This window comes from Bidens hawaiensis, unplaced genomic scaffold (genome assembly GCF_021521415.1).
Source record: "Bidens hawaiensis isolate Kalapana, Puna unplaced genomic scaffold, B.hawaiensis_p1.1 tig00014403_1, whole genome shotgun sequence".
In the NCBI taxonomy this organism is placed as follows: domain Eukaryota; kingdom Viridiplantae; phylum Streptophyta; class Magnoliopsida; order Asterales; family Asteraceae; genus Bidens; species Bidens hawaiensis.
In genome coordinates, this window is record NW_027492245.1 from 275,257 (window position 1) to 288,236 (window position 12,980).

The window sequence follows — 12,980 nt, forward strand, 5'->3', positions numbered from 1 at the left end:
GCATATGATGCTTTGATAGACTAGTTACCATCGACACCTTAACCGACCGGAACTCCCAACCAAATGGACTTGCAACAAATTAAAACCCCAAAATAACAATGATTCTCAAGACTTCATTTCACACAATCAAACTCCCATCTAATCTTCAACTTCAACCACCCCCTAAACAAGTTACACTTTTTGCCTCCAAAAAAACACTGCCGATTACCATGGCAGCCGCCGGAGAACCCACGTCACTAACAACCCAATCCTCTGTACCCAATTCTTCTATTACTCTCTTGTTTGTTGAAATGGGAGTTGGTTATGATCAGCATGGGTTAGACTTAGATAATTCAATTAAATTAATATTACGAACGTAGTTTTGGAAATTTTGGTTTGTTTAATGATTGAAATTGGAACAGTCAAGATGTTACGAAAGCGGCAATGAAGGCGTGTAGGGATGCGATTTCGTCCAATTCGATTCCTGCGTTTCGTAGAGGTAATCATAGATTTTGTATTTGGCTTTCATTTTTCTGATTGCAGACATCAGTTTATTTAGTGTTACACTGTGTTCCCGAGTTTCATTTACACTGTGTTCCCGGGTTTCATTTAAAGAAGGAAAGGAATGAAAATAAGGTTGTAAAAATCTCGCCTATTAATGGTAGTTGGTACCCCATTGACCAGTCGCCAGTTAATAGCCAGTTTGTTAAAATGGGTCAAATTTGAAAAATCTATATATAAAATATGGTGTGTCTATATGTAACACTAGTCCCTATCCCACCGCCCGACCAGCGCTTAGCGAGTTCTGCAATACTAGTCTTCACTATAAATAGATTATTGATCTTGATTTGGGCCTATATATTTTTATTATATTGTTGCTATCGATATTTTGAAATTTTCAACTGTTGCAATTTTTTGCGATCGAAGTGATAGTTTTCTTCTCCTTTTATACTTAGGCTACTTGTTGTGGTGCTTGTTAAACTTGTTAGTTAAAGCGCCACATCACTGCCACATAGGCAGTGGGGGCTTGGCTTTAACGAGCACACCCCTTCAACACCACGTTGTGGTTTAAAGCCCCGTTATGACCATTTGAAGCACCTAGGACACACCGTTTCTTTGTTAAAGCCCTGTTACCATGCTAACTAATGCCTTAACGCCTTGGCACGGTGTTCAGGCTGGGCCACATTACCTTTGCCACCCCCCACAAAACCCCACAAGCAGCCTTAGGATCAATAAACTGACTGATTTGAGCAATTTAGGAGTGAGTGTGTTTGGAAATGCTAGTTTATATGAACTTATGTACTTGGCAATTATAGGTATGCATACTGTAATGTTTTGGAAAATGGTTTACTGGCCGTTTTTTAATTAAATTAAGTAACTTTTTTTTCTCAAAGTTTTGCAGTGGCCAAATGAAATATTCACTATGAGGTTTTGATGTATTGCTCCATTTGTTCTATATTAGCTGCACTTCTGACTTTTAATTTTATTGCAAGAATAATGTATGAAATACTTTTTTTTTTCTTTCTTTTCTTTCTTTGTTTGTTTGTAAATAACATTTGTAGCTGATCTTTCACATTTTCTACATGAATCTTGGAGGCTAAATGATAACTAGAATCAAATCGATACGTTTCGAGAATAACCCATTTTAACCCGAACCAAATCGATATCTTCTAAAATTGACCTCGCATGACCCAAACCAAATTGATACGATTTTAAAAAGACCCATTGAAACCCGAACGAAATCGATACCTTTTTATATTGACTTGTTGACCAGATTTAAACTGATACTCTTTTAAAATGACGTGCCCTGCTTGCGGTGCGCGCATATAATGTATATATGTGTGAACCCTCGGGTGGGCAAAAGTAAAATTGCACTAATTTTGACGTTATTTTACTAATTTTGTGAAAATAACGTTAAAAGTGATGGAAGGTTAATCAGGCATCATGTGGTGGCGTTGATAGCCGAAAGACAAGGGTACATGCACCAATCAGCCGGCGTCCCGATGATTGAGTGCTATGTGTCTTATGTAATATGTCCAAGGCTTGATGCAAAACTACTATCGAGCCGGGGGTCTCACCGGAAGCAGCCTCTCTATCCCCATGGGGTAGAGGTAAGGCTGTCTACATCTTACCCTCCTCAGACCCTACCATAGCTTTGCTATTGGTGGGATATACTGAGTACGATGATGATGATGATGATGATGATGACTCTTTTAAAATGACCTATTTTGACCCGAGCAAAAGCAAATCGAAACATTTCTAAAATGACCCAATTTTCATAAATGAAAATTGAAATAACACACTTGAAGGCTAAGAAGAAAAATGAAGGGTAACACATACAACGTTCTTAGCTTTTGAAATCCTTTCTACCTAATGCGTATTCATTATTATTGGTTATGAAGATCCAAAAAAATATAAAGCTTCAATAACTTCAACCCACTTGAAAGTTGAAAGTTGAAGCTCATGTGAGCCTTTAACTTAATTTGTGAACCCTTCATATTCTATCATTTTTCAATAGACACTAAAACCAAACACCAAACAAACTAACTACGTACAGTTTGAAACAGAACTAAATTGAAAAAAAAAAAACTAAAACAAAACAAAAACCAAAACCGAAAACCTAAATAAAACCAAATACCAATAAAACAAAAACCAAAATGAAATTGAAAAACTAAAACCGATAAACTTGAAACCGAACCAAAAAAAAAAACTGTAAAAAACCAAAAGGAAAAACTGAATAAAGTTAAACCCATCTAAAATGAAAATAAAAAAAAACACAATCGAACCGAACCGTAACTGAAACGAAACAAATTTATAAAAACTAAAATCGAACAAAACCGAAAACCGAAATGAAACCAAAATTAAAAAAAATAACTATCATAAAACTTTGAAAAGAAAAACCCAAACTCATTAAGGAACACATGTGTTATTATTAGTATAGTATATTAGAATATGTTGAATGTAATTAAGTAGAATGTAATTTAATTTATTTTTGAATTATTTTATTAGCAAGAAATTATGAGAATGCATGCTATTTATGGAAAGAGTTATTGTTTTAATAGTATAGTAGATTATATATATATATATATATATATATATATATATAACTCTAAAAAAAAATCGGGCCTCCTCGGGTGATCGGGCCGGGAGCCGTCCCCCCTAAGAGTGGGCTCTGCTGGTTAATGCATGATTCTTTTCCATGGTTATTTAAGAAAGTTATTTAAACTCAATTTCTTGGCGTGTTATTAACCACTCGAGTAGGTAAAAGGTATTTGGTAAACTGGGCAGCGGATCCGGTGGATTTGGGTGATGGGTAAAAACGGGTTGTAAGTGAAATGAGTTTGGGTCAAAACGGGTTGTTTATAAAAAGTGTCAATTTGGTTTGGGTCATAAGTCAAAACGGGTTTTGAGTAAAACGAGTCGTTTTAAAAGTGTCAAAACGTGTTTTTGGCCAAATGGAGTCAGGTTGAATTGAGTCGGTGGGTAGTGATGTTGGTGGAGGTGGTAATGGCAACGGTGGGTGGTGGATAGGGGTGAGCAACCAAAAGCCGATTAACAGACTTTAATAATGAAAATTATGAATTTAATAATCATAAAATTTGAAATAAAAAAAAATCAAAATCAAGTATCTATGCTTGTTCTAATCTTTTAAGACCTTGATGAGCATCAAAAATGCTTTTTGCATATCCTGAAGATACACTTCTACATCGCCTTATCTTCGTGAAACCCCGCAAATTATGTTTGTTCTTTATCATATTCACATAAGAAACGATAACGGGTTCTTCTAAACCAGACGATTGACGATTACTGATATAACACAACTAAGCCATGGGCAGCACTAGTGAAGACAAACAACGGTCATGGGTGATGTTAACCCATCTGGACCTTTTTTTTAAGTTAAGTTTTATAATAGTTGCCCGCTTTGACCTTGAGTAGGCCCGACTTCGACCCATTGACTAACTTGAGGTGACCCAAATGAACCCACATATAATTTATATGGCCAAAATGAACCCATTTTTCTGGGAATGGGTTATTATTTCCATCTATATAATCTTCTAACCTGATGGAAAATTGATTGCTAGCGACTACTTTTGGATTAGTCCTCTTCAGACTGAGGGTTGCAGCATCCTTATTTATGTGATCTAAAGTATCACTGTCACTGCGGTTTTGTTGGCAAGCTTATCGGTATGTTTATGTTTATGTTTATGTTTATGTTCATGTAATTAGTAAGTTGAACTATATCAACCTTAAGGGGTGACTCAGTGGTGGGTGCCTCATTCCCTCTAGCAGAGGTCTAACGTGTCGAACTTGGACTGGTTTGTGCTTTTAACCTCTTGAAGGCCACTTGCTTGACACAAGCCGTGGTTTACTTAATCCCATTGGCTAGCAGGGTAGTTGTGGGTTTCTCACTGTTACAAAATGTGTTGAATAATGTGGTTAACCGTTAGAATGTACCGTTGGCCCAGAATCGTGTATCACACACGAAAAACACACCGATATCTTGTGAAACTCCCACAACGTTCTCTGTATTATTGATCGAAAATAACACCAAAATACATAGCCCTACGTCATCTTTTTATACTAGAAAAACTCGTTAGAGAAGAAACACACATTTTTTCACTCATACGTCATCTTTTAACTCTATCCACTAGAATCTTGTGTAAATCAAGATTATATCCGTCAATACAACTTAATCTACCTATGACCTACCAAGCAGTCTGCTGCTATGGTATTGTATTTTAAGCTATAACCAGTTTGACTAAACGTCAACCAATTTTCTCCATGATTCGTTACACACTTGATCCTCAATTTGTGAACCTACTTCTTGTCGAGTGGTCTTTGCAAAAGAGTCAATATGGAAAATGACAATTCTGCCCTTTTCTACTCTTGGGTAGTTTTATCATCAAATCCATCATGTTATTTATTCTTTCCCTCACCTTATAGTCATTGCAGGATTTGTCCACTTATTTTCAAGTGTAACCGATTTTTTAGATTCAGTGTCAGGTTTTAAAGTGTAAACAATCAATGCAGGGTCCATACCGGGCGTTTCATTTGACCGAATGAAATTACAAATAAAACTCGGAGTTCCTCGGTCTCTTCAGCCTACTTTGGATATCGAGAAAGTGAAGTCTGTTTTCCCTTAGTAAGTCGTTTAATATTATTCACTTCTTACAGATAACAATGTTCATTTTGTTATTATATAAAACAAAAATTATTTTATTGTTGTAAATAATTGGCTTGTTTAAGCTATGCTAGGTTCGTGCTTATAGCGGGAACCGATCTGATACATTATTTATATCTAATTTATGGTATGATATGTGACAGTGGGAAGATAGAGAATGTTGAAGTGGTGGATGGTGGGTTGATATGCTCAAGTGGTGTACATGTGGAAGAAATGGGAGACAAGGATGATAATTGCTACATAGTTAACGCGGCCGTATATGTTGGCTACTGAGGTGCGATTATATTTTTCACTCCGGCCATGTAAGAAAGATTAGTGTTTTAAACTCTTTCTGTTATCACAATTAAGAAAGATTGTGCGTCAAAGCAATGCACTTTTGCGCCTTGTGCTTTTTAAAGCCAAGAATGTGATGGAGTTTGTTTCACATTCTTTCTGTTCGACCAACCAACATCATGTTTAGTTAAGCAGGATGACCGACCAACATGTTTATGAGCATCCAGATTAACATCTTTGCAACTTTTTTGTTACTCGTTTGACACTTTTAGATAAATGGGATAAACAAGTGTTCGGGTTACATGAATTTAAGTGTGCGGTTAGGATTAATGTTTCCGAGACGAATATGAATGTAGATCTTGTTCAGATTGAACGATTTAACATGCTAAACCTTCACCTCCAATTTAGGATGACCGAGATCCTCTGCGTAAATAAAACTGAAAGGATTCACAGTAAGAAAAATGTCTCTAGGCGGCCATTTTTACATCATTGAATCAGTTCTATGTTGGAGATGTAATTTTGGAAAACCTTTTAATTGGTAAAATATGACATAAACTGATAGTAGGCAATTCGAGATGGCTAATCTCTCAAGATAGTGACCCTTTGAGCGGGTTAGACTTCAAAGAAATAATAGAGAGAACGAGACATTGTTTTATCAATTTTCTTCTTAAATCAATTCTAAAACTCAAGGCCTTTATAAAGGCTTACAACTTAACTGAAAGATAAATACGTGGGTATCATGGACAACCCATTTATCCACTACTTAAAACTAAAAGACATAATTAACTAATATATGGAAAGCATTAGCACGACATGAGTTGCATGGTGAACGTGGTTTGCCAAAGATCTTGAACGTATCATAAACCTAACATGAAATTCACAGGGTTTGGTTTAATTAAACGATTTTGAGTTGGCTTTGGGATGAACCTACAAACATGTTTGGCTAAATGGGTAGTGCTGGGTATTTAAGGGTAGATTATAAATTATTTTGTCTGAACTTGTATTGATTGGGTATTTTGTTCTATAGATTTAATGATAAAAAGAAACGAGCATTATATTTTATACTTTAAATATAAACACACATTGTATCTTATTGTTATAAATTGTAAGCTGAGTATTAATAATTTTATCTAGTACTCCGAAAGCTACTGTTATACCATTGTGAAGGAGTTTAAAGTCCAAGCAAGAGGCCGCATGTTCATCTCTAAATTGTGTATGACTTGTAAAATAGTAGACTACCCGTGCCCACGAGTCCCTCCCACTTTACAAACATCAAAATTAGTGTTCCTTAGCCATGAGGGAAAAAATGGGCGCTCAAAAGGTTACTACACACCTTTATGCGCACGCCTTGAGTGTGAGCCGCACCGTGTCAAAACAACTCTTCATTTAATCTACTTCTAATTCTACTTCACAGCTTGCAACAATAAGACTGTAGGTGTATTGTGGATTTTGATGGTGTACTTTACACCGCCCGAATTAAAAAAGGTGTGAACCAACATACATGATTGTTGTAGTGAAAGGAAAACCCATTGTGTTTTAAGGAATGCCTCACAATAATTATATATTTAATGTAAGAATTGTTTTGGTTAAAAAATTAGACTAAGGATCAAGGAACCAAATTCGTATTTGAGGATTGGTGCTCAAATGAATTAATGCAATCAAAGTAACAATTATAAATGATGAACATGAATATTTATACGAGGAAAAGCCCTTGGTAACTAGTATCCCGCCGGCATAAAAATCTCGGGTAGTGAAAATTATCACTACCAATTATATTAAACTCAAAATAATTACAAGAGATGGAATCAAGGCTGATCGTGATTATAGAGTGTTTTTGCTAAGAGTTCTAAGTGTGCTTGAGAGTTATATGTTGATCAGCCATGGTTCAGTATATAAATACCAAAAAAAAATAATAATAATAACGTATACTAACTAATTCCTACAAATCCGGCCAACTTTACTTTTTCTTCATGACCGTTCACGAACATGGATGAGCTGGATGGACTTGGTAAAATATGCTTTCCATAAAATAGGAATTCCAGTAAGCACGTGTTTTATCCACAAAATAGATTAGAATATAAATTGAAGTCGACTGTTGAGGATCCTTTATCCACTCAGGATCCTTAGTCCTGGTAACAGCTGCCGAAAATAATTGATCTTCGAGGATCAAAGATCCTGGTCCCAACAATTGCCCTCAACATGATAGGTGTGAATGGGGTACAGCTGTCATGTTTATCCCGATGTGTTTTTGAATCGGACCGTTAGCGATAATGTGACGTGACCGTCGCCTGTAAATGTATCATTATCCCTAATAAATAGGTTTTCAATCCTTATAACTCCTCCTTTATCATACCCAACATCCTATTCCGGCGACCATAATCCTCAGGTATTCGTCGTTTTTCTTTCAAGTCTTTCATCCATTATTTTTCTTCTTTCCGATATTATCAATTATGCCGAAGAAAAACTTGAAAGCCATTTACTGTTCGAACCCTAGGGAAGTTGTTCCTGAACTTAGGTCCCAAGATCTTCTCAAAGACCCTTCATCCGAAATCTGTAGGTTTACAAACGAGGAGATTGAGAGTATTTCCAGTTGTTTTCCCGAGGGAACCGTTTTTAGACCCTATGACCCTCAGGTTAGAAGCGATTACATCTCCAGTGACTGGGTCTGTTTTCCAGCACTCGCTTTCCTACTCGGCTTCTCTTATCCTTTCCCTGACCTGACAAAAACTCTCTTTTCGTTTACCGGCATAAGCTATATCCAGGCTATGCCGATGATATAGAGAACTTTTCACACCATTGAGAGATTGATTGAAGAAAGGGACCTTTATTTCAATATCTCTTCCTTATCTTATCTGTACACCTTAGTCACCCATGGCTCCAGCAGATTTGTGTTTAAGAGCAAACCATTCCAACCTCTTCCGATCACCAAAACCATGCATAATGACCAAAGTTGGAAAAACCAATTCTTCTTCGTTCTGTGAGACTCCATTCCAAATGGGAATCAGCTACAAACCAGATGGATCCTTAAAGGTAGGATAGTGGATCCTGAAGATAGAGGATCCTGATATTATTGGTTGGCTAACTGTAGGTTTGTTGTTTCTTGTACAGTGTCCAATTTCTCGGATCTTGCTACGGACCCGGACGGTGTTGAAAAGGCAAAGGTGTTCCTGTCGCTGAATCCTTTTGATAGGACCTTCAAGGCAGTTGCTGAAGAGGTAAGCAATTCAGACGAGAAGACCGCCAGTTCCTCAGAAACGATGTCAAGTAAGTTAGAATTTATCCGTCAATTGTAAGTTTAGTAAATAAGAAAAAATAACAGATAATAAATAACTTATCTTTTCTCGGGCAGGTGCACAGAAGTCCTCATCCAAGCCTTCCAGGAGTTTGCTAGGTCAGTTCCAGCTGGAAGATGTCGATAGTCTCATCTCCTCCCGTTCCTCCGAGAAGAAACCCATGAAAAGTTTTAGCCTCGCACCGCCAAAGACCATGACTACCCGTTCTAAGGCCATCATGAAAAGAAAAAGAGATCCTGACGTGGAGATCCATAGTGCCCAGCATGTCTTTGATCAGCTCTCAGAGGTAAGGATCCTTTATCTTTAGTCATAAACTTTTCAGTTGTATTTTTAACTTGTAAACTTCTTGCAGGCTATGGCTAGTTTCAAGGCTTTATACGACGAAAACGTGGCCAGCACAGAGAAGGAACTCGCCAAGTACCGTGCCGGGATATCCTTAAAGGACAAGCTGATCATGGAGCTGCAGATTGAAAAGGGCACCTTGGAGGATAAGCTGGCTCTCGCTGACATCCGGGCTCAGGAGTAAGTGGTCGAAGTCACTGAACAGGCCAAAGTGTGGGCTAGCAAAGCGGTGTTAACGGCCGGATCAAGATCACTGAGGAGGCCGAGGACACTGCTTTTGACAGGTCTAACTGGAATGTAGCTTTATGGAAGAAGACACTGGCTGGGTTTGGTGACGAAGGTGAGGATGCTGGAGGCGACAAGGGAGATGAAGATGCTGGGACGAGCGGAACAAAAGAGGATGCTCTGGAGGTCAAGGGTGCTGGTGAAGGTGATGGGGGTGAAGCGAAGGAGTAGGTGATGACAATGGGCGATGAAGGATATGAAGACAAGGCCGGAGCCCATTTTTTTTTTATGAAGTGTTCATGGTTTTTGTTGGTGTTTGGTATAGACAATAGTAATTGTAATCCTCAGGATCGATGATCCTTAAGACAATTCTAAAAGGTGGTTAAGGTGGAGGGATCCTCTGTTTCGGGGATGAAACCTTAATCGCCTTTCTTTTCTTTTGTTTCCGTATGGACATATGTTAAGTTTGATGTAACCTGATCTGGGTGGATGGTCCACGTTTGTAACGCCCGTTAATTTTCGGTTCAAAGATTTAAAGCTTGTAAAGTATGTATATTTGTCGGGATTGAACCGACACTCCTCGGAAACCTTCTCATCATCCCGGTGCGTTAATTTATTTAACTTTTCAACCAAGATGTCAATCCTTTATAATTAGAGGGGCTTGAGGGTAAGATTTTTATAACAAAATAAACAAACCCTAACCCCCCATTCCCTTGTCCGATCGGCAGCCTACTCTAGCCTCCCCACCCTTGTTTTTCTTTTGTGAAGCCATGATTAAGGCCTAAAACTTCAATTGAAGGTTAGTTCTATGTTTCCCCAAGTCTCTTACACCTTAATTGATCATATTAACGCACTTATTGGTCGTTAGGGTTGAGTTTGGGTTATAACGATTTCTAACAGATTAGTACTCATTTATTGTTCGGTCTGTAACTCGATGAAAATGTATTGTTTTTGATCGATTCTTGTTTCTATAATGTTCTACTTTGAGTCTAGTTTCCAGAAAGGTATAATATGTAATTTTTGGACTATATTTGAATGGTTTTATGATTTTATAAGATCGAGTGTCAAAGCTGATTCGGGATGACGGATTCTGGTCTGTGTTCCCGACATCATAACTCTTTTTCGACAGGTCCAAATTGGTTGGCTCCACTACTGGAAGTTAGTATTTTGAGTTAGGAACCAAATCCAATTGGAATCGTTTAATTTGGCTGGGTAATGATATTTTATAAAAATAAAACCATTTTGTTGCGCACTGAAATAGCTGCACATACCTTTCTGTGTTGGAGGAATTTTTATGATTTTTGTGTCCACTAGAAAAATATAATAAAAATAATTTTATAAACCTAAGACACTTATTAAAGTCTGGTAAAAATTTAATAATTTATTTCAAAGGTTATACTATGTAATTAAATGCATCTTCGCATGCTAAAATCTGGACGTTATATTTGTTATTGATCGATAGGTTCGTTTTAGGCCTAACCGGTGGATGTTCAATTGTCTTCTTGTCAGGGCTGTTTAAAGTGAGTTTTTGCACCAACATCTTCGTAGGTATGTCTAGTATTACATACTTTAAAATTATGTTCATTAGTGTTAGTTTGATTGGTCAACTAGTTGTGGATTGAAAGTGGATATTCGGTTGTCTAGAATAGCGAATTGTTGCGTTTAAACCGAGTATTGGAGTAATTAACGACCAATTCAGTTCGGGTGACCTTGGTTCGGGTTACGGGCTGTTGAAAAATCATTTTTATAAGTATGGGGGCTGAATTGGTTGTCGGTTACTCAAACGGGTCGGTACAACGCGCATTTGCGTTTATTGAATAGTTAGTGCGTTGTACTTGCGAGTTACCGACCCATTTGACTCGTGTAGCGTCGTGTGGACTTGTTGGCTGTGAAATTATCATATTAGGTCCACACGGGGCTGAGTTGGATGTTAAGTGCTTAAACAACTCTTAAACGCGCGTGTTAGTATCACCTAGTGCTTCCAGGGGTAATTTGGGAATTCTTTATTCCCGGAAGTATCTAAGGGTCGTATTGGTAAACTTTAAGGCCCCGGGGGGCTGTTATGAATGAGTTTGATGAGGTCGAGGCTTTAGGTAACTCGAACCATGCTAGTGGTTATATACCTGATTATGGTCTAGACTCGATGATGTTAATAGGCTTAGTAGTAATTGAATACGAGTAGACCTATTTACTTAGTTCATGTATTGTACTGATTATTATATATTACCTTATGGCCCATAGGCTTACTTTTAATTTGGTATGTTTTGGGATGATATATATATATATATGTATATATATATATATATGTATAAATATATGTATATATGTATGTATGTATGTATGTATGTGCATGTGTTATCCGTTGGCCTATGATTAGGGATGTTAGTTAGCCACTCGTGACTAAAGATGGCTTACTTACGATATGGTATATTTTGGGATTATATACAAATGTATGAGTATGTGTTACCTTATAGCCTATGGTGGCGTGATGACATTTAGTTCCTTGTGACTAAGAATGATGTGAGTAGGCTTATTGATGTGTGTGTGCATGGTGATTACGACCAGGTCAAATATATTACTCGGGTTTTCAAATCCCGTGGTGGAGAGGCCCGCGTGGCGTGATCATCATTTTGGCGGGTCAAATATATTACTCGGGTTTTAAAATCCCATGGTGAAGAGGCCCGTTGTATGTTAAACCGTGATCGGGTCAAATATATTACTCGGGTTGTACTCGTGGTGGAGAGGCCTGTATCACGTGTTTGGATGTGTAAGCTGTGACCGAGTCAAATATATTACTCGGGTTTGACTCGTGGTGGAGAGGCTCGTGTCACATGCTTAGGTCTTACCGCGTCCGGGTCAAATATATTACTCGAGTCTTGACTCGTGGTGGAGAGGCCCGTGTACGTGTGTTCAACGATGTATGTATTATTTGTTTTATTATTATCATCTCTTCTGTTTAGAGCTATAACTTTGGAATAAAAGTATGAATTATTGTTTACGAAAACTTGAACTCACTCAGCTCTAGTTGACTTTGTGTGTATGTTAGATTGACTTTCAGGTTAAGGAGTGGATGTTACCGCTTAGACGTGCTGGATGCTACTCGGAGTTGAAGGCATTTCTAGATGAGGACTTTAAAATAAAACAAACACTTCAATTTATATTCAGTTTTGGGATTTTAGATACTTAACTTTTTCCCACTGTTTATCATTTGGTATTTTCCCGGTTTTGGGAATTTTTGATGCTTATGAATTTCCGCTGTTAAATTATTTTAGACTGGTTTTAAATAAAATGAAACGTTTGGTTTTAAATTTTTCGTGAAATTGTGGATGTGATTACCAACTGTAGGATTCCCGGGATCCGGGGTCTTACAACGTTTTGCTGGTGAAGCCCGGATCACCTTTTTCTTATAATAATATAACTCCTTTGGTTCTTGCTTTATCATCTGTGTCATTAGGATAGAGGATCCTTTACACTTTAGGATTTTCTTGTATTATTTACCTGTTAGAATAAATAAGCAAAAGAAAACGTAATAGTCAGAAAAGTTGGATTTAACTCCAACTATCTTGGGGACTAGCCCAATAAAACGTGGGGACAAGCCTAGTAAAATGTGGGGACAAACCCAATGAAACGTGGGGACAAACCCAATAAAATGCGGGGACGAGCCCAATAAAACATGAAGACAAGCC

General features: G+C 37.6%; 1 protein-coding gene across 1 annotated transcript; it reads left to right on the forward strand.

Moving 5' to 3' along the window:
• The first annotated feature begins 209 nt into the window (after positions 1 to 209).
• On the forward strand, positions 210 to 5,469 carry LOC143546555 (uncharacterized). The gene is made up of 4 exons (XM_077038204.1): positions 210 to 316; positions 402 to 478; positions 5,011 to 5,122; positions 5,305 to 5,469. The coding sequence occupies exons 1-4, from the start codon at positions 210 to 212 to the stop codon at positions 5,432 to 5,434; spliced, it is 426 nt and encodes a 141-aa protein (XP_076894319.1). The 3' UTR covers positions 5,435 to 5,469.
• The last annotated feature ends 7,511 nt before the right edge of the window (positions 5,470 to 12,980 follow it).